General features: G+C 34.0%; 1 protein-coding gene across 1 annotated transcript in view; it reads right to left on the bottom strand.

The window, feature by feature from the left end:
* Positions 1–379: 379 nt before the first annotated feature.
* The window catches only part of PMS1 (PMS1 homolog 1, mismatch repair system component), an 87,365-nt gene continuing 62,309 nt past the window's right edge, over positions 380–25,435 (bottom strand). Inside the window, exons 7-13 of the mRNA XM_021702698.2 lie at positions 22,607–22,729; positions 21,897–22,040; positions 20,839–21,725; positions 9,966–10,445; positions 6,769–6,899; positions 3,652–3,812; positions 380–617 (exon numbers count right to left, since the gene is read on the bottom strand). Of these exons, the coding sequence (XP_021558373.1) occupies positions 453–617; positions 3,652–3,812; positions 6,769–6,899; positions 9,966–10,445; positions 20,839–21,725; positions 21,897–22,040; positions 22,607–22,729 (2,091 nt within the window). The 3' untranslated portion in view covers positions 380–452. The remainder of the gene's footprint in view (positions 618–3,651; positions 3,813–6,768; positions 6,900–9,965; positions 10,446–20,838; positions 21,726–21,896; positions 22,041–22,606; positions 22,730–25,435) is intronic.

The following is a 25,435-nucleotide window of genomic DNA, read 5'->3' as shown; positions in this document are numbered from 1 at the left end:
AAAGGAGAGAGCGTGAGCAAAAGCTCTGACGTCTTACAAGGGCACTAATCGCACCATGAGAGCCCTTACCCTCATGACTTCATCTAAACCTAATTACCTCTGAAAAGGCCCCATCTCCAAATTCCATCACAATGGGGTTAGGACTTCAACCTACGAATTTTGGGGACACAATTCAACCCACAGCCCTTAGTAAATCAACCACCCAAGAATACTAGGTATTTTCAGTTTGGAGTTTACAACCAATTAATTATTATGAAGGCTGGTTCTTGAGAATAAATTGAATTGTTGACGTTAGTTTAAGTTTTTGAAATTTTTTTATATATAGAAATCAGTGAAGCTTCACTTATAAAATAACTAACACATGATAGTACAAAGATGGTTTAAAAACTGACTCATATTATTTTATTACCAAATCAATTTCAATAGTAACAAATTTTCTTAAACATATTTAATCAGGTAGTTTCTGGAAGATGGGTTAAATGATGAAAAAATGGGCGACCATGAACACACCCTTTAATTTCATTTCCAAATTGGTCCTTCATTCTGTAGATAATGTCTTGGACGTCCTCTTTGGATAAGTACATGGGCAACTGTCTAGATAGACGCACTGCTTCTCCCTGTGAAGAGAAAGCCTTATGTTTTACCATGATACACCCTGAAGCAGAAAACATTTTATTCCTGGCAAGAAAGAAGACAGAAAATAGATTATATTCTTATTATTCATTCACTCACATATTAAACACAAATTATGTGTTAGTCACTATTGTAGGTTTTACACACAGTAGAGAGTAAGACAAACATCCTTGCTCATGTGAAATTTATATTCTAGTGCGGAGAAACAAAACAGATAAAAAGACAAAGAAAATTTTGGGGCATCTGGGTGGCTCAGCCAGTTAGGCGTCCAACTTTTGATTTCAACGCAGGTCATGATCTCAGGGTCATGGGATCGAGCCCCATGATGGGCTCCACAATGGGCATCGAGCCTGCTTGGGATTTTCTCTCTCCCTCTTCCTCTCCTCACACCCCCCTCTCCCTCTCTTAAGAAAAAAAAAAAAAAAGTCCTGACACGAATGGGAGGTAGAGTCAAAACCTATTGATGAACTGGTTATGAAGGATACAGAATCAAGGATAATGTCCACATTTTTGGTTTGGTGATGCTGTTTTCTGATAGGAAAAACTGAGCATTTAGGGGTAAATGGTATTAGCAAACTGGTTTCTTTGAAGATTTATTTAAAAAAAATTGTACTTCAAAGAGCTTGAGCCTAATATTATTCTAACTACATACCCTCTCCCATTATCTTTCCAACCATCCTACTCCTTTCCAACTAAACCTATTCTTGTCTTCACTTTGACCTTTGATCTCCTCAGCCCCCTTCTTGTCATCGTTCCCTATTTAAGGCACAGACAGTAAGACATTAAGGATACTATTTCTAGCTTCCTGTATTCCTTTTTGATTCCTACTAGAACATAATTCAACTTTATATTCCTCTAGGACCTAACAGTTTCTCATATACATTACAGGTTCAAATGTTCTTGTTCTACCATATTCATCTTGTAATCCTTATACTTGGATAAACTATACCATGTACTGTTGGAAAATCACCAAACTATCCTGGCTGGATCCAATAACAATGTCAGCTCTTATGAGTGCTCAATGCCATTTGAACATCTTAGTCTTCTCTAATCAATCTTCTCTTACAGTACCTACAGCTCTTATTTTCAGATCTTTTCTACTGTACTCAAAAATCCCCAATGCCTCCCCAGCCTCCTCACTCGCAGTAGATAACTTCTTCTACACCTTCATCACATGTATCATACATGACTTCTCTCAAGTTTACCTCCAAATAGTTTTACTTCCACTTTCCCTCTCTTCTGCTCTTGACTGAGAGAAGTTTCTCCTTTCTAAAACTTCTATCGTTATTCCATCTTCCTTCCTGCCTCTTTTGGAACATCTGCTCTCCAATCTTTTATGTCAGTCTTTTCCACCAACAACATAGACAAGCTAATCTCTCTTCTTCTTTTTACCACCATATGACTTGCTGCCTACACTTTTTCACTAACTTCCCCACTCTTTAGCCATTGGTAAGTCTTCCATCTGGACTACTTTTCTATTATCACTGCCATCTAGCAGCCATACCAGATGGTCTTCAAGCAACTATTACTCTATAAAGAATCTGATACTACTTTCTCATTTTTAAATTTCTTTCCTCCCTTGACCTTTATATCTACCCCTCTACTGGTTTTTCCTTTTACTCCCCTATCTTTATTTCTGATTCATCTTATTCAGCTTGACCTTAAATGGAAGTATTCCTGTAGATCTTACAGTTTCTTTTTTTCCTAAACTCTCTTCCATAACAATCAATCCACAACTGACTTAATGTAATGAGAGGTATAATATTAGTAAAAATATTTATATCTAATCCCAACCACTCTTTTTATTTTTGAAATCATATTTTTTCCTACATGGCTTTTCAATACACAAAACACTACCTCAACTCCTTCAACCTTCATTTAAGTTTATAATACCTCTTCCACAAGAAAAGATTCCTTTTGAAGTCATTAGAAACTATCAGTGTTAAATCAGAGGGGGAGATGAACCATGAGAGATGATGGACTCTGAAAAACAAACTGAGGGTTCTAGAGGGGAGGGAGTGGGGGGATGGGTTAGCCTGGTGATGGGTATTAAAGAGGGCACATTCTGCATGGAGCACTGGGTGTTATACACAAACAATGAATCATGGAACACTACATCAAAAACAAATGATGTAATGTATGGTGATTAACATATTACAATATATTAAAAAAAAAAAAAAGAAACTATCAGTGTTAAACTGCTCACACAATAGGCTAGGAAGTTCCACAAGTCAAAGCTCTTGAAGGACTTACAGAATGCTACTGAATACAATCTTCGGAAAGGGTAAAAAGTGGACTTTCCTGAAGCCTGACCCTCAGAATACAGTGGGTACATCATTATTATAGTCTAAACAAAAGTGGCCCATTTTTTTTTTAAAGGGAGAAAACAAATATTATTTACGTTTGGTTTGTTTTTGAAATAATACCAAACTTGAGGGATAGAACTTCAAACACAGAGACATTCACTATTGTTTTCCAACCACTATCCTATACTTGGGACATTTAAAACCTTATAATCTTCCTCCATCCCCTATTACTTCAGAACTTATTTTTTAACCCACTGTTACATTTCTCATTTGTGGTAGATATTCCTAAGTAACTGAAATTTCCTTTTATTCAATAATACATCTTTCACTTTTCTTCCCTTTTTGCTCTTGAAGACATCAGGGATTGAAATCCCATCGTAGTTCTTTATAGACAGGTATTTGGTATAAAGAGAGAAATTTTGAACCCCTTCTTAAAAATCAGAAAGAACTTCACTATAAAGGGTCTCATGCATTAAGGCTCTTCCTCAATATGCACTCAAGAAATAATGTTAGAGTAAGGATCCATTATAGAGTTTACTACAACCAGTCTATGATATGAAATTTTTAATGGAATTTTCTTTTTTTTAGTAGTATTTCTTCTTTGAAACATAATAAACCTTATAGAAACTTTACTATTTTGAAAATTTACTATTTTATTAAGAAATAGTTAAGTATGTTAAAACCTAACCAATCTACATAATCTAATGCATACCTCTAAATAACTTATCACTTTGCGAGGTCTACACTCATAAACTTCCTTTGCATTTTTGTTTAATATAGAATTAAGAATTTCTTTTAAGTCCATCACTCCATAGAATGGGAGACAATTAGCCATTTCTTCTATTTCCAAGTAGTCTTCGGCAATGGAAACACCTAAAAGAAAAATAAAACCACATGTTGATAGTTTTGTTTAAATTATATTCCAGAAAATGTCTATTAAAAACAAAATCACTGTTAAAACATTTAGTGAACCTTCCTTAGAATTTAATATAGTCAGGATAAAGTTTTGTTCCTTATTTGGAAAACAAATAATAATTTCCCATAGGATTTCACATTAAGTCATAAGTGCTCATAGACACCACATGTACTTTATATCACTTAATTTAATCTTAGTTATTGCACTTCTGTTCCCTACATTTGTTTAGACATTTCTTACTTTGGAGAGAAAATGGAGTCCTATGATATTTATTAAAATAAAACTGGTTTAAGTGTTTTAACAACTGCTGCTGTTCAAATTCTATTCTACTAGTTTAGTACTAACTTAAAGGCCTGAATTATTTCTATGATTATTTTAACTTACAAATTATAAAAATACTCGCATAGTAATTTATTTTTTCCAGTTTTATTGAGATATAATTGATAAACACTAAGTTTATGGTGTACATAGTATTGATTTGACACACTTATATATTGCAAAATGATTACCACTATAGTAACTTAATATATTACTAATTTGAGAGAATGAAATAGTTTACTCAGTAATGTTGACTCAAAATATTTTAGTAAAACAATATTTAAAACTGACATTTATTAAACTACTTTAAATAATTTAGTGACTAAAATAAAACTAAAAACCAGCTACATGATTAGATATATAATGGGGTAAAATACCCGTAACAGCATAAATTCCAAAGGATCAAATTTGGCTTTGGAATGCATTTTAAGATGTTGCAAAATAGCAGATATTTGACTTTTTTGGCTCTGTGTAACAGTGTTCTTAATATTTAAGTCCACCATGTTACCCAGAATTAAGAAAATGAGACAGTTCAATGTTGGGTAAGTGGTAGTTATCAACAGATGAATAAAAAAAAAAAAGGAGTGATTATCCTGAGATGTCAGTGATCCTATCCCTAATCTGTTTCCAGTTACAGATCACTTCCTTGACCTGGATAAGATGCAATGGTGGTACACTAAACAGACCAGGCATCCCTGGAAACAACTGGAGAGTAAGAGAAGATCTATAATCAAGCATTAAGGAATAAAACACAGAGTTTGGTCAAGGGAGACAAAATGAGAATTTGAGCAACCAGGGGAACTTAAATGGGACTTGAAACAGGATTTACATAGGCAAAGAGGAAGAAGTAGAATATTGTAGTTCACATCTTTTTACATATATAGATAAGGAAATTACAAAAATATTAGCCCAGAGACTTTTCACTATTGCTGGTTCTTTACCTTTTATAGAACAATTAGATGGAAAAGTCTAATAGTGACTACATTTGCCTTGGAAAATCATAAACATTTCACAGAACTACTTGTGGATATGGGTAAAGTATTTGGCAACAGATGAAGAAATTGAGGAATACTTTAATCATCGTGTTTGCAAAATTCTGATATGGGAAACTTACAGACATTTGGAACCATGTAACAATAAACTTTCAAGAATTCTCCTAAGATTCTATGAAATGCTTCCCAATTTTCAGGGAAAATACTTCAAATGAGTAAGTGGTTTGACAAGTTTTCACTTCTTAAAATACAGAATTCTTATTGATGTAGAACAAAAAACTATTCCCATGAACAAGCAGAATTCTCAGGATCACATTCAGAAACTTTTCCCTCAAAGTCAGATGTATTCCTCCTCTCTTTTAAATGTCCTTATCATTCAAAGATGTTTTGTGACAACTGGAAAACTGCTCACCCAAAGTTAGTCCAAGACAACAAACTCACGAAGAGGAGACATGGTCTTTAAGAAAACATAATATAAAAATTAATGCAGGAAAAAAAGGTTTAAAAAAGAAGAAAACATGAGAGTTTTTAATTTGATCTGTTATTGCTAAGATAAATAATGCTGATCACAATCTAAGAAAAATTAATTCCAATCAAAATCAAGTCAGTTTGCAGATGACTCTTACTCATTTTTATATCGTTGGTGCCTTGCAAAGAACCTGGCATTCAAGAGGACTTAAAAAACACTATCCACAATCTAAGAGCTAAAAGCGTTTGTCAGACAGAAACTTATTGGGTAACTAAAAAATAAACATGTTCTTGGAAAAGACAGGGAAGTAGTTATCTTAACCTTAAAAAAAATTGCTGTGATAATAACATTTTTCATGAAAAAAATGGCATCTGCCAGCAATACCACATAGTTAATTAGAGAAACAGATTACGAAAAAAATACCTTATTACATACCTATACACACCCCTTGCTTCACATTTCAAATAAATTAAGAAGATGCTAGCTAGGGGTCTCAAGGAAGATTTCTGGGAGGACTAAATGGCTAAAAGAAATGACTGAAAAGGGTACTGAAGATGGGAAGAAAAGAGAATATTCGAACACCTACCATGGGCAAGTACTATGCTAACTGATTTCCCTAAGTAACTCTCTAGTGCTCACAACTACTTTATGAAGTAAGTATCTCAAGTTTTGTAGGAAGCAATGTAACAAGTTAGTTAAAAGCTAGACTGTAAAGGTGCTTGGGTTCAAATCCTGGTTCTACTACTAACTGGCACCCTTAAGCAAACTTCTCTGTGCCTTGACTTTTCCATCTATAAAAATGGAGACAGTAACAGAACCTACTTCATAGGGCTATTAGGATGATTAAATAAATTAATACATTTACTATTTAGAATAGTGTCCTGTACATTATAATTATTCGATATTAGTTGTTATAATGAGAAAACATTGAGGCTACTCCAAATCTAAATATCCAAGACTGAGGTAGAAGGTATGAATGACCTTTTTGAAATATGATTGTTTTTACATAGCTGACATGGTACTTTTGGTGAGGCAAAAATATACCCTGATATATACATTATGAAACCCAAATGAAACTTCTGGAACAAGACTTATTTTTTCTAAGTCAGAAAATAGTAAACCATATAATCATACCTGGTATCCATTTTATCTTGAAACCATTTGCTGTGAGACGAGGATCAGACAGGTAAGTTGATCCACTATATCTCTGATCATCTGTGGTCATTTTACATAAAATCTCTAAATAATGAGATCCATTAAAAAGACTGAAAAAGAAATTATGGTCCTTTAACTTATTAAATATGTAAAATGAAATAAAAGGATTTATGGAAAAAAGTTAACGCAAGGGCCCCTTAAAATGATCCGTAACCAAAATACAAAGACGTAAGTAGCCCTGTGAGAAACTTTACTTTTTTTACATCTGTTAATATCTTTTAGAAGACCTACTATATACAGTATACAGAAAGAAGAATGGACATAAAAGAAAGTTTCTTTTAGAACATTACAAACTAAATGTGAAATCAAAAACTGTGCTCTCTCTATATAATACAAATGAAAACTTTATTTATAAATAATGCCATTGTTATATTATTATTATTTTATCATAAGGTTGTTGTGAAGATCAAAGGGCTTAATAAAGTTCCTATCATATGGTAAGTCCTCAACAAACATTAGCCATTTTTGTTATTACTGAGCTCTTACTTTGTATTTTATAGAGATCTAAATTACTCCATTGAGAGATAAACTACACAGTCTGCATTAGAACCATAGTGAGAAAACTGAGCCCAACCAATAATTACGCTCTTTCAGAAAAACTTATATTAATTGTGATGGGCATGTCACATTTCAAAAGAAGAGTGAAAACAATTTTGAATTCAGCTTTGTTGTTGTCCATGTTCAAATAAGAAAGATTTATTTTCAGGCTGTTATGGGCCCCAAGTAATAGTTTTTAATGTATTTGTTTTTGACTAACAGAATATCACAAAGGAAAACATCTTTAAAAACGTTTAGTTTGTAAAAGTACAAAATGATTTTTAAGATATAAATGAAAGTTCACAAATACCATTTAGAAAAGTAATCATATTTAAAATTTCAGATACACCCTAGCTCTTTTTAAGGGAAGAAAGAAAAAGTACTATCAGATTTTTGAACTGTTTAATACAGCAAAAATCTGTATTAATTCTTTTTCTAATTCTTTGATAGTTTGCTAAACCAATCTTCAGAATACTATGAAAGATGCTGGATTTAGGTGAATGTGATTACTGTTGCCTTAATTAAAAAGACAGCTCTGACAAATGTTTTCCCTGTGTCCTGGCACTTTTTTTCCTTCCGGTAGCAGGGCTTTTTTTTTTTTTAAATATAGAATTATATTGTATTTTTATATGTATCAAGAGCAGATAATTAGAAGATGAAATTCAAAAAATAACCCCATTTATATTAGCATCAAAAAACAAAACACTTAGGAACAATTTTTCAAAAAAACAATACCTTTATACTGAAAACTACAAAATGCTGCTGAGAGAAACTTCTTAAAGAAGACTTAAATCAATGGAGACCATTGTTCATGGATTGAAAGATGCAGTATTGTTAAGATGCCAATTCTCCCCAATATGATCTACAGATTGAAAGCAATCCTAATCATAATTCGGTAGCAGGGCTTTTAGCACAATTGTATTAAATATTTTTTATTTATTCTTGGGAGTTCTGAAACAGAGTTATCTAGTGAAGTGTCCTAGAGAACAAACCCTCAATTATCTTTCTAATTTCAGGTTTTTATCTCCTTTTCAGACATATGATTCTCTCCTGTCAGACCAAGGAAAGAAATATTAAATATAAAAAAGGGAAATGTTAATAGGCTAGCTGTTAGCTATTCATTTTTACACAAAACAATTTGCTCATGTAGGATATTAAAGGGAAATACCCCATTTTGCAATCTATAATAAAATCAGTTCAGGCAACAATCATCAATGGATGAAACCATTAGACAGAAAGGTTGACAGGGAATTTTAAGGTATGAGAGCAGGCTGTCCGCGGCTGAAGCCAGTAATAAGTACCTTTTGATGTGATGAAATATGAAGCACATATCACAACCTATTAAATAGTCATACCAGAAAGTAGAATCTAAATCTATTCAATCCTCCTGAGCTAACTTCCGTTTAAACATGGGAGAGGAAAAAACAAGTTGAACACTGCCATGAGGAAGCAAAGGGACAATCTGAGACAACAAGATATTCTAATAAGTGACTTAGTATCAACAAGTTAATGTTGTGATATTTAGAAAAGATTTAAGAGACAGACAAAATGTAATAGCTGGATCTTGTTTAGATACAAGTTAAACTTAATAATTTAAAAACTATAAAAAAGTTATTTTGAGAAAATGAGGAATACTTCCAGGGAATTAATACTGTGAAAGATAGGAAAAAGTCGTTGTGGTTAGGTAAGTCATTTTTAAGAGAGACAAATCGAAATATGTTTGGGTGGGAATTGTCTAAAAATTGTCTAAAAAAACAGGTGATGGGTATTAAAGAGGACACGTTCTGCATGGAGCACTGGGTGTTATACACAAACAATGAATCATGGAACACTACATCAAAAACTAATGATGTAATGTATGGTGATTAACATAATAAAAAAAATTTTTAAAAACTTTAGGAAATAAAAAGAAAATATGTGTGTGTGTATATATATGCATAATATACATATATATTTGAAAGGAAAAATAAACAATTGTGGCAAAATCTTGATAATTGTTGATAAAGGCATTCATTATATAATTCTATTTGGTGTATGTTTGAAATGTTAAAGAGTGTAAAATGACAGAGAGTCATGACAACCTAACTTCAAAATTATCCTAGGCAAGTCACCAGTGTACAGGAGAATTGAAGTTGATACTTACTAACTTTAGAAGTAAACTATCTAGAATACTCTAAATACTTATTTTAAAAAATTCCATTAAAGATTAGAAAATCAAGTTTTAGGGGCGCCTGGGTGGCTCAGTTGGTTAAGCGACTGCCTTCGGCTCAGGTCATGATCCTGGAGTCCCGGGATCGAGTCCCACATCGGGCTCCCTGCTCGGCAGGGAGTCTGCTTCTCCCTCTGACCCTCCTCCCTCTCATGCTCTCTGTCTCTCATTCTCTCTCTCTCAAATAAATAAATAAAATCTTAAAAAAAAAAAAAAAAGAAAAAAGAAAATCAAGTTTTAAAAAAGATTTCTTTAAATAAACTTTTCCCTACCAGAAAACACTTCTAACTTTTTACTTTCAGTTTCTAATCTAGTATGGATTGATAAATGTTTTGAGAGTTAAAAAAAGAATTATATTATTTCACCATACTTCTCTGTTAATATAATGGGCTTTTCCAGTGGCTCTGCAGGAAGTTTATGATTCTCAATAAGTCTTTTAAATAGCAGGGCTTCTTCCACTCTGTAAGGATTTAATAACATTATCTCTGTTTTGGATGTAATTAGCCACGCATCAGGAAACTTGAGATTGTGAAGCAAGCAAAGTTCCTCCTTCTCTTCTAAGTCAATTTTATGTTTCTCAAAATTTTTTTTTAAGTTTTCCATAGAAAAGGGGATCTGAACTATTTTAATGTTTTGGTTCTTTTTTTCAATTTGGGATTGAAAGAGCTCATCAACTTTTGGCTGATTAGATAATGAAGTTTTCAATTTGTGCTTCTGTGCCAAATTCCATGCACTGGTGGGCTTTATCTTTTTTCTGCCATCCTTAAATGATATTTGTGGCTCCTTTTCAATGGCTCTCTTGATTTGCCTATTGTATCGTTCCAAATCTTTAGTAGCCTTCTCTTCATATCTGGGAATAAAGATAAAATAGAACTAATGAGGTCATAATCAGAAATGTATTAGCCATCTAAAGTAAATTTTATAAAAACCAAAGAGCTGGTGTTCCAAGTCTGATAATGATGAAGGAGCCTGTATTGGACTAACCCTCCCATATATAACTATAACTCTAAAGAAAATACAGAAATCAACTATTTAAAATGGACATGGAAGAGCAACCAAAAACAGGCAGATATTGGAATGATTCAACATTCGAAAAAGAGATCCATATTTAATATAGCTTTTACCCAAAGGGCAGTTACCAGCATTAAAGGGAGTGGCAAAAAATCAAGCAATAAGCTACACTCTTTTTAAAAATTTTTTAAAATAATTTTTATTATTTTTATTTCACATAATATTACATTATATAAGTTGCACTCTTACTAGCTTGAATAACCAGAACAGAGTTCCTTGCTTCCAAAACAACTGGAAATTGAAGGAGAAAATCCCAGAAAATTCCACATGTGGAAGCCTAGAGGAAAACAACTGCTAGAATGTTAAATGAGCTAAACAGAGATTTTAGTGACTACCTACTGCAGAGTAAATGGAATTTGGAGCTTGAATTCTATATAATTAGATGGCTTAATAAACACTTTGGGCTTTAAATTAAAACTGGATGAGGGTTACATCCTAGGGTAAGGGAAAAACTATGTCCTAGAACTAAGGAAGCTGCCCTAGGATTAAGAGCAAAATTTAAACAGTCTCTAAGGAAGTATAAAACAGGCTTCCAAGCTCAGTGTGATCTGTCAGTAACTTAAATAGTTGCAGAACAAACACCAACACTTTTCAGAAGAAGACAATAGAATCTAGAGTTTCTTTAACATATCACCCACAATGTCCACTAAATAATCAAGAGTTATCATTCAAACAATAAAATGGGAAAATATGAGTCATGATCAAGAGAAAAAGTGGCCAGTAAAAACCAACCTCAACATGACTCAGATGTTGGAATTTGGAGGGAAAAAAGTTATTTTTTAAATAGGTTTCCATAAATATTTAAGGACTTAAAGGAAAAGATGATCCTAATGAGAGAATAGAAGAGGAATCTAAACAGAGAAGGGAAATTATAAAAAAGAACCAAAGGAAAATTCTAGAGCTAAAATGTATACAGTATCTGAAATGAAAAATTCCCTGGGTAGGCTTAACAGCAGGTCAGAGATAGCAAAAGAAAGGGTCAACAAACTTGAAGACAGCAGTAATTATCCAATCTGAACAAAAGAGAGAAAAATGAAGATTAAAAAAAATCCCTGTGGCCTATGGCACAACAAGCCACCCAACATATATGTAATTGGAGTCCCAGATAAAAAATATGAAAGTGAAGAGAGAAAAAAAAGAACATTTGAAAAAAATTATGGATGACAATTAGGCAATTTGGATAAATGAAACATTTTATAGATCCAAGAAGGTCAGTGAACCCCAAGCAGGAGAAATACAAAGAAATCCACGGCTAGGTATATTAGAATCAAACTGCTGAGAAACAAAGACAAACAAAATCCTTGAAAACAGTGAGAGGAAAAAAAAAAAGACATTACAAAAAAAGAATACCACAAATGATGGATATAACTTCTCATCAGAAGCAATGTAGAGCCAGATGACAGTAAGTAACATCTTTTAAGTGCCAACAGAATCCAGAATTCAATGATACAAAGCAAAAATGTCCTTCAAAAATGAAGATGATATAGACATTTTTGGATAAAAGAAATCCTAGAATCTGTTGCCAGCATAACGGCACTATTAAGAGTTGACAACAGATTGAACTGTGATCTCTAGGAAAAAAATGATGAGCACCAAAAATGCTAACTATGTAGGTAAATAGCAAAAAAGGATCTTAAAAAAAAAAACCTCTCATTTCTTTGAAAGATAACTTTAAATTTTTAAACAATAGCATTTTGACCATATGATTTCACTCATGTGGAATTTAAGAAAAACAAATGAACATGGGAGAAAAAAAAAGAAGGCAAATCATAAGAGCTTCTTTTTTTTTTTTAAAGATTTTATTTATTTATTCATGAAAGACAGACAGAGAGAAAGAGAGAGAGGCAGAGGGACAAGCAGGCTCCCCAAAGAGCACGGAGCCCAATGAGGGACTTGATCCCAGGACCCCAGGCTCATGACCTGAGCCAAAGGCAGATGCTTAACCATCTGAGCTACCCAGGCACCCCTTATAAGAGCTTCGTTAATAGAACAAACTGAGGGTTGCTGGAAGGGAGGTGGGGGGGGGGATGGGCTAAGTGGGTGATGGGTATTAAGGAGGGCACTTGCTGTGATAAGCACTGGGTGTTGTATGTAAGTGATGAATCACTAAATTCTCCTGTAACTAATATTACACTATAGGTTAACTAACTGGAATTTAAATAAAAACTCCAAACAAAAATAAATAAAGCATTTTAAAGTGAGTTTTATATTGTATGTAGATATAAAATATATGACACCAACTGCACAAAGGACAAAGGTAGTAAGTGAAATTATACTTGCAAAGTTCTTATATTCTGTGTGTCTGGAACCCTATTAACTATAAACAGATTATGATAAATTAAGGATGTATAATATGTTCCCCAAAGCAAAAAATAATGCAAAGCCAACAGAATTAAAATTAAACATTAAATTATATTCTTTTAATGCTAAAGAAGGCTGCCTGTCTCCCACAAAAAGGAGGAACTGAGGAACAAAACAAAGATGAAACAATAAAATGGTAGACCTAAACCTAACTGTATCAGTTATTACATTACATGGACTAAATATTCCAACTAAAAGGCAGAAATTGTCAGAGTGACTTTAAAAAGCAAAATCTAGGGCGCCTGGGTGGCTCAGTCAGTTAAGCGTCTGCCTTCCCCTCAGGTCATGGTCCCAGAGTCCTGGGATCAAGTCCTGCATTGGGCTCCCTGCTCAGCGGGGAACCTGCTTCTCCCTCTGCCTGCTGCTCCCCCTGCTTGTGCGCTTGCTCTTTGACAAATAAATAAATAAAATCTTAAAAAATAAATAAAATAAATAAAAAGCAAAATCCAACTATATATGTCTACAAGACTTATACTTTAGACACAAATAGTAGTTTGAAAGTAAAAGAAAAGACACAACATGCAAATGGATAAGCATAAAAAAGAATAGCTACTGTAATAGAAGATGAAATAATTATCAGTTTCAAAACAAGAAATTATACAACAGATAATGAGGGAAAAATCATAATGACAAAAGGGGCTAACATCAGGAAGGCATACCAATCACAAATGTGTATGTATCTAATAACGAAGGTACAAATTACATGAATCAAAACTTACAGATCTAAAGTAGAAATAAATCCAGAATCATAGCTGGGAGACTTTAATACCCGTCTCTCAGTAACTGGAAGAACTAGACCAAAACATAAAGAACAGTAAAGCTATAGAAGATTTTAGGAATCTACCTCGATTAAATTGACATTTAGAATACTCCATCTAACAGCTGCAGAATTCAGATTCCTTCTAGGTATTATATACTTGGAACATTCATGAAGATAGATCATATGTTGGGCTTAATTCTCAGTAAATTTCCAAAAGCATGAAATCTGACATAGTATTTTCCCTCTCCATGACAGAATAAATTAGAAGTCAATAAGATATTTAGAAATACCCCCAAATATTTAGAAACTAAATAACTCATCTTTATTCATAATAGCTCCAAACTGGAAACAATCCAACTGGAGACTGAATAAACAAATTGCAGTATATTTATACAATTGAATATTACTTATCAATTTCAAAGAATGAACTATGCAAAGTATTCAACAAACATGGATGTAAATCACAACATATTTTGTTGAGAAGAAGTTAGACATAAAAGGGCACATGTTGAGGGCACCTGGGTGGCTCAGTCGGTTAAGCGTCTGCCTTTGACTCAGGTCATAATCCCGGAGTCCTGGGACAGAGTCCCACATCAGTCTCCCCACTCAGTGGGGAGTCTGCTTCTCCCTCTGCCCTTCACTCTGCTTGTGCTCTCTCTCACTTGCTCTCTTTCTCTCTCAAATAAATAAAATAAAATAAAATATAATAAAATAAGAGTACATGTTGGGTCACCTGGGTGGCTCAGTTAGGCATCTACCTTTGGCTCAGATCATGATCTCAGAGTCCTGGGATCGAGTCCCGCATCAGGCTCCCTGCTCAAGGGGCAGTCTGCTTGTTCTTCTCCCCCTGCCCCTCCCCCCCGCTTATGTGCTCTCTCTCTCTCACTCTCTCAAATAAGTAGATAAAATCTTTTTTTTTTTTTTTAAAGATTTTATTTATTTGAGAGAGAGAGAGAGAGCACAAGAGGGGGGAGCGGGAGAGGGAGACGCAGACTCCCTGCTGAGCAGGGAGCCCGATGCAGGACTCGATCCCGGGACTCCAGGATCATGACCTGAGCCGAAGGCAGTCGCTTAACCAACTGAGCCACCCAGGCGCCCCAAGTAGATAAAATCTTAAAAAAAAGAGTACCTGTTGTATGATTTTATATAAATGAAGTTTAAGTACCAGCAAAACCAAAGTAGTGTGATGGAAGTCAAAACGGTGGCTGTGTATGGAAATTGGCTGATAAGTAGCATAAGTGAACCTTCTGGCGTGATTAAAGTATTCTGTATTTTGTCTGAGGCAGTGGTTACATGGGTGTACACATATAAAAATGCACTGAACTATATATACAGTTAAGATCTGTGTATTTCACAATGCTACATTTTACCCAATTTTAAAAACCATTTATGGAAGCAGTGAAGACACAAACACTAAAAAAAGAAAAAAGAAAAAAACCTTATAAATAACTAAATAAAACAGTTAATTCTACATCTGAAGAACTCCTTACGCATCTACTGTAACATCAACTTGGAATAAACAATTTCCTGAGCACTACAAAAGAAAATCTGTAAACAATACTCCATTTACTATTTAGATACTAGTAAAATTAAAGTCACTCTAATGATAACAGGCAAAATAAAAATTTTATGATTAAATTTGTAATGGATTCATAGCTAAATATTAATTTTTTCAGTTGTTATTTATTTCTCACTTTACAGTCATCAGTGAAAAAATAAATTCAAATAAACTCAATACATCCAAACCATTTAATTTAATTCAGTTTCAAAGGTACAAGATAATGGACACTTTAAAATTATACTGGGTAAAAACTCAAGACATCTTTTCTTTTGGGTTAATGAAACTTCTACAGCCAATCAAAGACAGTCTAGCATAGTGGTTATAGCAACCTTTTCTACAAAATTGAGATGCCTGAATCCCACCCTCAGATTTTCAAATTCTCCACGCCGAGACTGAGGTTGAACAACAGTTTCTGAAAGGCTCCATGGATGATTCTAAAGCATACCCCAAACTGAAAACCACTCTCAAGTGTTCAGTAAAGTGTAGCGGTTAAGAGCACAGACCCTGGCGACTGACTGGTCTGGTGCTGCCACTTAGTAGTTCTGCAAATCTACACAAATTATTTAATTTTTCTGTGCCTCAGGATAATCATTTGTAATATACAGATAATCTACATTTACTTCATAGTTTTGAAAAATAAAATGAGTTAAAATGTTTCAAGTACTTAGAATAATGCTTGGCACCACAGTAAATAATTATAAATGTTTGCTATCATTTTATATCAAGAAACACATCTTACAATGAATGCGGCACATGACTGACTAAAGGCCGGTAATTATTTAAGCAACTTTACTAAAAAAATTTTTAAATGCAGTTTTAAATTTGAGACTGGAGAATTAACACTATTTCTAATCTTAAGTAACTCTTAAGAAACTGGTTAAATTCTATTGTAGGTAATATACATGAAACATTTTTAAGGAGAAATTTATATAGATAGGTGTTAGGAATGACATTCTTGGGCGAACTGTATTAAATTTTAAAATTGAGAGTAAGAGACAAGAGACCATAGTATGTTGTGTAGTTTGTACTCAGTACATGTTTGTTAAATACAGAAATGTTAGCTGGGTAAGAATGTAAAAAAGACCTTGTTTCACTGTAAACTAGATGAAAAATGCCTCTCTGGTTACTTACCAGGCTATATTCATAATCTTGTACATGATTTTCTCCCATTTCTATTTAGAATCTGAAGTCCTGGATTAGCTACACAAAACAGTTAATTTTCAAAAGTTTACTTTTAATACGTACTATAAGTAAATATTTTTAGCTCTGGGACATTCCAATTCAAGATTTTTCCCTTACGGTGAAAAATGAGTTCAAGATGAAGGTCACATTTGTAATTAATTATAATGTGCAAATTTTCACATATGGTACTAATCTTGTGATTTACTCAATAAGTCAATTTAATTAGTTCCTTGGGAAATATAAAAAGCTATGTCCAAAGGAATATTAAGCAAATGTTAAGTAAAAACAGCTGCTACCTTTGACTTAATGTCATTAAGGGATTCAGTAACCTGAATGGAAAATATTAATTTTGATTTGACCAGTAATCAATTCAAATGTTTTTGTGACCAAAGATTACATGTAATTATAAAATTTATTTACCATTTTCAATACTCCAATTACAATATTATTCTTATTTTAAGTAGAAGTGTATGTTTACAGTACTGCAAATGAAAAGTTCAAGTTAACATCAATTGACTGAAATCCCAGTGGGCAGGCACAGACCTAAATCTGGCTTCTAATCCACCAGAGGAAAGGAGAAGAAAAGCAAAGGAAAAAATATCCAGAAAAGAACTAAAAAATGAAGTACCCCCCACTCCAAAGTCTGCCCTAAGCTCTCAGCAGAAAAACCCTGATCGTAGGGCTTATTCAAATTCTTTATGGTTTACAAACCTTACATAATCTGGCCTGCCTTCCCTCAATTTACTTTACTATACTCTCTCATATTCTATTCCTGTCACAGAGAGCATCTTTAATTCCCTCAATAACACTATTTTACTTCTAGCTGTTTTATTTAGAAAATTCCCTATGCTCTTCTGATTATTTCTACTTAGGGAATCATTTCCTGTCTTACAGATGAGATTAAACCCACTGCTAAGTATTTTCATAACCCCTTATATTTATTTTAACACCAACTCATTGTATTCTATGATTACTATTTGTTTGTGTCTTCCTCACTATACTGCATCATTTATGACTAGAGAAAGTATATTTTACTTACCACTATATCTGAAATGATTAGCTAGAGTACATAGGGCCTTGTATACAGAATGTCCTTAATAAATATTTCCCAACTGAAGACAGGTAGAAAGGGAGGAAAGGAGGGGAAGAAAGAAGGAGGGCACGAAGGAAGGAAAAGGAGAGGGCGCCTGGGTGGTTTAGTCGTTAAGCACCTGCCTTCGGCTCAGGTCATGATCCCAGCGTCCTGGGATCGAGCCCCGCATCAGGCTCCCTGCTCCGCGGGAAGCCTGCTTCTCCCTCTCCCACTCCCGCTGCTTGTGTTCCCTCTCTCACTGTGTCTCTGTCAAATAAATAAATAAAATCTTTAAAAAATAAAAAAAAAGGAGAAAGAGAAGGGCAAGAAAGAAGAGAAGGAAGAAGGGAAAGAAACAGGAAGAATAAGAAAATAGTGAAGGGAGGATAGGTGGAAAGACCCATTATCCACAGAAGAGGAGTCTACTCTGATATCCCTTAGCATTTCCTGCAGAATTTAGGATCATGGAAAGAATTCCAAGATAAATATTACAGAAAAGTGGTAGTTACTGTGATTGTTGAGTGTGATACCATTTTTGCCGCACTTTCTCACTGATCATAATTTTGGACACAGCCATCATGGTCCCCAAACCCCTGGCTCTGGAAGATTCTAACACAACATTTTGTGACATACAGTAAGCTCTCTGATCCCAAAATACTTATATTTTCTTCTATTTCTGGCCTCCAAATTAAATTTAATCTTGACTAAGCAAGTGAAAAATAATGTCAATCACAAGAGAGGAATTTTCTTCTCACAGGTTAAAAACTCTGAGTAAGATCATGAACAACGTGCCAGTCATTTTTCTTACATCATAACACACAATATTTTATTTAATCCTCAAAACAATCTAGGAGATACTGTTCACACATTTTTACAAAAAAGCTAGCAGAGAAAGAAACTGGAGTTAAAACCCTGTGTAGTTTCAGAGGTCTGCTCTTGACCAACACTGGCTCTTCTGTCTACCTTATGGCAATAAGATAGAGAAAATTTTGGATTCTAGAATACTGCCTGATGATAAACAAATTTTTAGACAAGGCCTATTAACCATAATCCTGTACCCTGATACCTTGGGGCCCACAAGAAGAAACAATGCTGACACTCCCCAAAAGTCAACTGGATCAATACCTGCTATTGTGAGGCTGTAAGGGAACAGCTATCTTAAGCTGTTACACTGTCCCTACCTTCTAGGAAAAGGAAACATCTATGCTTTTTCCCCTCCTTCTCAGATAATATATCACCTCCCTGGTCAATGCAATTCCACTTCTGTGGGCTTGCTGTACTAAAAGTTAAATGCACTGATCTTTAAAATGACTATGTCATGGGCGCCTGGGTGGCTGAGTTGGTTAAGCGACTGCCTTCGGCTCAGGTCATGATCCTGGAGTCCCGGGATCGAGTCCCGCATCGGGCTCCCTGCTCGGCGGGGAGTCTGCTTCTCCCTCTGACCCTCCTCCCCTCATGCTCTCTGTCTCTCATTCTCTCTGTCTCAAATAAATAAATAAAATCTTAAAAAAAAAAAAAAATATTTAAAATGACTATGTCATTTGGATAAAACTAAAGACAATCACAAGGTGTGAACCTTATTTGCATCCTGATTCAAATAAACAAACTTTAAAAAAACTGGTATTTATTAATTAGAAATTCAAAGACTGAATATCTGATGATATTAAGGAAATCTTGTTTTAAAAATTATAATGATTTTAAGAGCTTAGCACCGTGCCAGCACTAAACATGCACTTTGTAAGTGTTAGTTTCTGTGCTTGTAAGTTGTTATTATTATGAATAAATCATAAGTAATAAAAAAAAATTATAATGATTGTATTACGGCTATATTTAAAAAAGGAGCATTTTTAATTTTTACAGATACATAATAAAATATTTATGAAATAAAGGATATTATCCTAGGATATGCTTCAGAATAATAATAGTAAAAGGGGAAGTGAAGTGCATGGAGGCATGGATAAAATGAGACTGACCATTAGATGATGGTTCGTGAAACAGGGTTATGGGCTCACAGTACTGTTTTGTCTACTTCTGTGTATGCCTGAAAATAGAAAAAACACAACCGTCCCCACCAAAAAAAAAAAAAAAAGAGGTAAAGAGAGAAGCTAATTTATGGAGGTTTGCCTGTCAGTGTTTATAGTGGCACATGATGTGATGAGCACTGGGTGTTATATGCAACTAATGAATCACTGAATGTTACACCAAAACTAATGATGTACTATATGGTGGCTAACTGAATTTAAATTTTAAAAAAAGGAAAGTTGCATACTACACACACAAAAAAAATAGTGGTCATTATTATTTTAAATTGATAGTGTCTTTATAAGACAATAAGCGAATGAAAAAGTAAAAAAAAAAAAAATCGGTCAAGTGTCCATATTTGTCACCAAATAAAAACTCTGAGTGGTAAGTTATGTTTAAATTTTCTTCAAGATGTTTAACATAATATTGAGATACCCTACATAATAATATATGATTGGAAGTATAATTCCACTCTTTTGTTTTCTGGTGGGCTAGATCACTCAAGACAGTACTTTGTATTTGTAATAAGTGCCCTAAGTCAACTATAAACACTCATCATATTACCTTATAATATTTATTTAGTTCATCTAATCTAAAAATGGCAATAAGTAGTTATATTCATCAAAGATAGATCAAATCACCTATTTACCTACCAAAACACCCCGCCACAGTTTATAAGTTGCCAACAAATAAAAGATTTTAGAAGGAAGCCTTCAGTTTGTACTGAATAGGGACAGTACTGACTCCACTAAATTGAATCTGTAAAAATATTGTAATTTTCATATTGTGTTACATATTTTGGAGACCAATTTAAAAAAGGGAACAGTCAAGATCTTTTTTAAAACCACCACTGTTATAATTGTTCTAATGCATAAGCTTAAAAAAGAGAAAGTCCTGTCATAGATTCTTTAACATAAAAGAAAAAGGAAATAGAAGAAAATATAGTTTTAAATTAAGAAGAATGGAAAGCCTTTAACTTCAAATTTTAATAATAAAGTAGTTAAGGCTTGTACCAAAAACAAAACAAAAAATAAAACAAAAAACTTCTCTAAATTTAAAAAAGTGATGCCAAAAAAGGTACTCTAGCCAAACCAAAAGGCATTTTCCATTCTACTTTTCCATAAATAAGAAGTTTAAATTTTTTTTTAACCCAGTGAGTCATATAGAATGGAAATATCTCAGCATCAGGTCACATGCAAGCTCTGGAAACTTACTTCAGTTTTTCCTCTTCACTCAATGTCTTCCACAGTTCTTCAATTTGTACTGTTGTATCCTCCAAATTGGTCTTAGGATTTTCTGTGAGAAACTGAGCACGATGATCTTGAACAAAAAGGGCGCTTGCTGACATGGGTTTCTTGATTACCCGATTGCTAATTAAATCATACGCTGTAAGCTGTCCAGATTTGTTATCTACCACATTTGATTTTTTGTTACAGGAACCTTCACTGAGATTCTTTTGTTCAGGGCTTGGATAAGCGTTATTATTGAGTTTACATACTGAACTTTCTTGAGGCACTAAAATTTTCACAGGTTCAATGTTTTCTCCCATTGAATTTTTAAGTGTATTTCCCTTGCTCCAGTCATCTGCACAGATTTCCAAAGACTTCTCAGGAACTGCTGCTTCCTCATTTTTCCTACTCTCATCTCTACTGTTTTTATTGCCATTTTCTGATTGGGTATGCTTAACAGAACTTACAAAACAAGTTTCACTACATTCCTTCTGGGCATCCTCACATGATAAATTATTCACTGGGATCTGTTGAAATGTATTTCTAGTGTTTTTATCAACGTTAGAATTTTCACTATTAAAATTATCATAATGGTCATCAACATGTACCTGATGATTTAAACAATAATTAGTGTTTTTCCCAGATTTATCATTATGCACATCATTTTGGAAAGGAATGGCTGAAGAATCAACATTTGGATAATTATTTCCAGATGATTCCATCTTATTAAAAAGCACATCTGTTTCTGTTGTATTACTAACAACCATGTCAGCTGAGGAAACATCTGTTTTATTATTTTCGTAAGAATTTGTACTAGGTAGTGATCCATAACAAGTCGTCATCAGATTTTCAAGAGCAGTTAAAACAGATTCCTAAAAATATAAATTAACAAATGTTAGGGAAAATTATGAAAATAATAAATAGGCAAGATTTAAAATAATATTTAAAAATATGTATAAACAAGCAACTCTCCCATGTGAAAATGGTTAGGACTGCATAAGTTTGTAAAAAACATAAATAAAAAAAATTATGCAAAAATTTACCTTATTCTGTAGTAACACTTGACTTTTATCTGGTGTTAAATTTATGTCCACATCAGCTGTAGGAACATCAATTTTCAGAAAGAAAATGGGATACAAGCGAGTAGATTCCTTTAGGCACTTCAGATTGTAATAATGTCGGATTACCTAGAAATATATGTAATAAAGAAAAGATAAAAATACCATGTAAAGATAGTACTGCCATCCTTAAATATAGCCAAAAAAGTATAGTAAGCTGAGAAACTGAGTGGATGTAATTATTTATGAGGAAAAGCAGTATCTAAATGGTAAATACTCATTTGGAGGCCTTGAACTTACATGAAGCACAAGCATTCATTAAGAAGTACAACTACCCAGTGCAACTGGCTTCACAGTTAAAAGATCATAGTGTCATGGATGTTTTCAAAGTCCAGGGTTCAAATCCAAACTCTGCTGCTTCCTGGCTATAATGGGCTCCTTAGTCACTAACTTCTTAGTTACTAACATTTCAGTTTCTTCACTATAAATAAGGATAATAATTCATCACAGAATTGTTGTGAAGTCCTATGTAAAACACCTAGTACAATGCTTAATAAATATTACAGTATCTGTTTATCTCCTTCTCCTTATTTTAAAGCAAATCCTTGGAAGTAGTCCTTATAACAAGCTGACAAATGACAGAGCTAGTTTTTATTTCTGATCCAAGTAATACTTTTTTTTCTAAAACAGATTACCTTTAATATGTCTTTTTGATGTATTGGTCGACTGTTTATAAAGATAAAACTCCTTTCTGGGGTTGAAAGACTTGTTAAAGAGTGGTCTGCATCATGCTTTGGAAGAAATCCACTTAGATAAATCTGCAATTATAATAAATAGTTACAGAATTAGTAAACACTGTCAACAATGAATGTGGGACCAAGGGTCTGGCTATATACAGTACAAAAGGTATGAAAAAATAAAATGGATTTTCATTTTATGGTCTCAAGAGTCCTATACTTGCTGATAACCATGTCTTGAACATTAACCTTAAATAAAACACAGAAGCATATTACACTGGTGTTCTTGGCCTGAAACTCTCTCTTCCTACAACTTTTTTTTTTTTTTTAAAGATTTTATTTATTTTTTTAATTGACAGAGAGAGAGACAGTGAGAGAGGGAACACAAGCAGGGGGAGTGGGAGAGGGAGAAGCAGGCTTCCCGCGGAGCAGGGAGCCCGATGCGGGGCTCGATCCCAGGACCCTGGGATCATGACCCGAGCCGAAGGCAGTCGCTTAACCAACTGAGCCACCCAGGCGCCCCTCTTCCTACAACTCTTAAGGAAAAATTGGCATTCATAAAAGCTTCATGAATGGGCATATGTCTTACTGTCATAGGACATACAGCATAAATACTGCTGTTTGTTCAACCCTATCTTCTTTCTTCTTAAAATTTCTTTTACCATTTAAAAATTCTTCATATTGTGACTTTCTTTTAGATATTTATCCTTTTCTTTTTAGCCATCTTTTCCTGTAAAGAAGTGGCTGTTTCTATCTTGTGGAGTCAATCTGATGGGGCTTTCATTTCTCATTTAAAAATCCTTTTACTCTTTGACACCGATTACAGTACTTTATTTCCATTTTTGTTTAGAGAACTTTTCTACAATCAAACCAGTTATTTTTATGCTCTTTCTCTATTTTGTAAATGTATGAAAAGGAGGGAGAAAATGATGAAGGATCCTAGAAAAAAATACCAGAGAGGAGAGAGAGATTGAGGAGATAGAAGCCAAAAAAAAAAAAAATGCTCCTATTTTTTACCTCTAAAGATAATACAGAGATTTGTAAAGAATACAGGACCGAGTCAGATTGACATGATTAAATCCTAGCTCCACTACTAGCCATGTGATCTTGGTCAAGTTATTTAAAATATTAAGCCTGTACTCTATCTGAAACAACTAGAAACAGATGTATTTATATTAACCTGTTAAGAAACACTAATAGTAAAATTTCAGCTTAGGTCTAGAAAAGTGAGAGTGTCAGTGGAGATGCTATTTTTAGGTAAGCAGAAACCATGAGGCTCTTTACCAACACAGTGGGTAGGCTGCCATCTATGTCTATGGCTATCCCTACCCTACCCTTGGAAATAAATGTTTAAGGAGATGCATTACCAATTTTAGAACACTAAGTGCATTATTGTCACAGTGCCAAACTGTGCCAATTTAAAAAATAAATTAATAAAGCTGGATAATCCATTACAAAATGCTACTTAATTAACTGTAAAACTTCACAGCATTTATAAATGGTTGTATAATTTACCAGGTAACATGAGATCCTTCTTAAAGCACTGCTGAGCATCAGGAAGCACCTGTTTAGTCTCTGAAAGACTTACTGGGTTTGTGGACTTAAAACAAAACTGCCCCAAATAGGTAGGAATGAAAAATAAAATGAGGAAAAATTGGTAATATTGCTGGTGTTTTCCTTTTACACCACCTTAGTTGTCCACTGAATAATTTCCAAATACTGAGTTAAAAATGGCTTAGGATAACCTTAAGAACAAAGTACATTTAAGTTATATGGAAAAGTAAAATCAAAAAGCAAAGTCTTATAAAATGCTCTAAAAATAAAAATCAGGGTAGTTTATGGAAAAAGAATGTCTGTTAGAGACCGAATCAGTGCAAAAAAAAAAAAAGAGAAAGAAAGAGACTAAATCAGTGCAACCAAATAAAAAATTTGACCATACAAGATTCTGTAAGTATTCCTCAACCTAGAAAGCAAAACAAAAATGAAAGGCAAAAATACAAACAAATTCTTCTCCCCTGATTGCTCTGCAACTATGGACCTCTCCCTCCTTCTCTTCATCTCCAACCCCCTATAATCTGGTTTCTACTACTTCCAATAACCGACTCCAATGGACACTCAGTCCTTCTCTTATTTGATTCTCTGCAGACCCTTGAGAGTCCAAGATGGTGGAGAAGTAGGAGACCTAAATTTCGTCTGGTCCCAGGAATCCAGCTAGATAGCTATCAAACCATTCTGAACACCTACGAACTCAACTGGAGGACAAAGAAAAGAATAGCAGCAACTCTATGAACAGAAAAACGACCACTTTCTGCAAGGCAGGACGTGCAGAGAAGTGAATCTGCGGTGATACATGGGAAGATTCTCTGCAGACCCTGACACCGATGACAACTCTCTCATTTGGGAAGCATCACCCCGTTTCAGCCTTCTCTTTTGGTCTTTCTGCTTCCTTCCTGACACTTTCTCTTTAGTCTGGTTTGCCGATTTCTCTCCCTTTGCTTACCACCTATAAATGATGATGGTTCCCGTGAGTTCCATCATCAAAGCCTTTTTTCTTCGTCTCTACTCTCTGAGTAATTTCATTCACATCTATACACATACATCAGTGATACTAAGATACAGATATATAGCCTCCATTTCTTTCACCCCCAAATGCTTACTATTTTTAACTAGCTATCACAAAAATCTTCTCAATCTCATCACATTCAAAACTTGATAAAATATTTCACCCCACCGCTGCCCTGCTATACAACTGGCTCCTCCTGTATTCCTTTAGCATAATAATGAGCC

The sequence above is a fragment of the Neomonachus schauinslandi genome, chromosome 3 (genome assembly GCF_002201575.2).
Source record: "Neomonachus schauinslandi chromosome 3, ASM220157v2, whole genome shotgun sequence".
Taxonomy (NCBI): domain Eukaryota; kingdom Metazoa; phylum Chordata; class Mammalia; order Carnivora; family Phocidae; genus Neomonachus; species Neomonachus schauinslandi.
The sequence above is the reverse complement of the archived record's forward strand: the minus strand, read 5'-3'. Positions and strand labels throughout refer to the sequence as shown.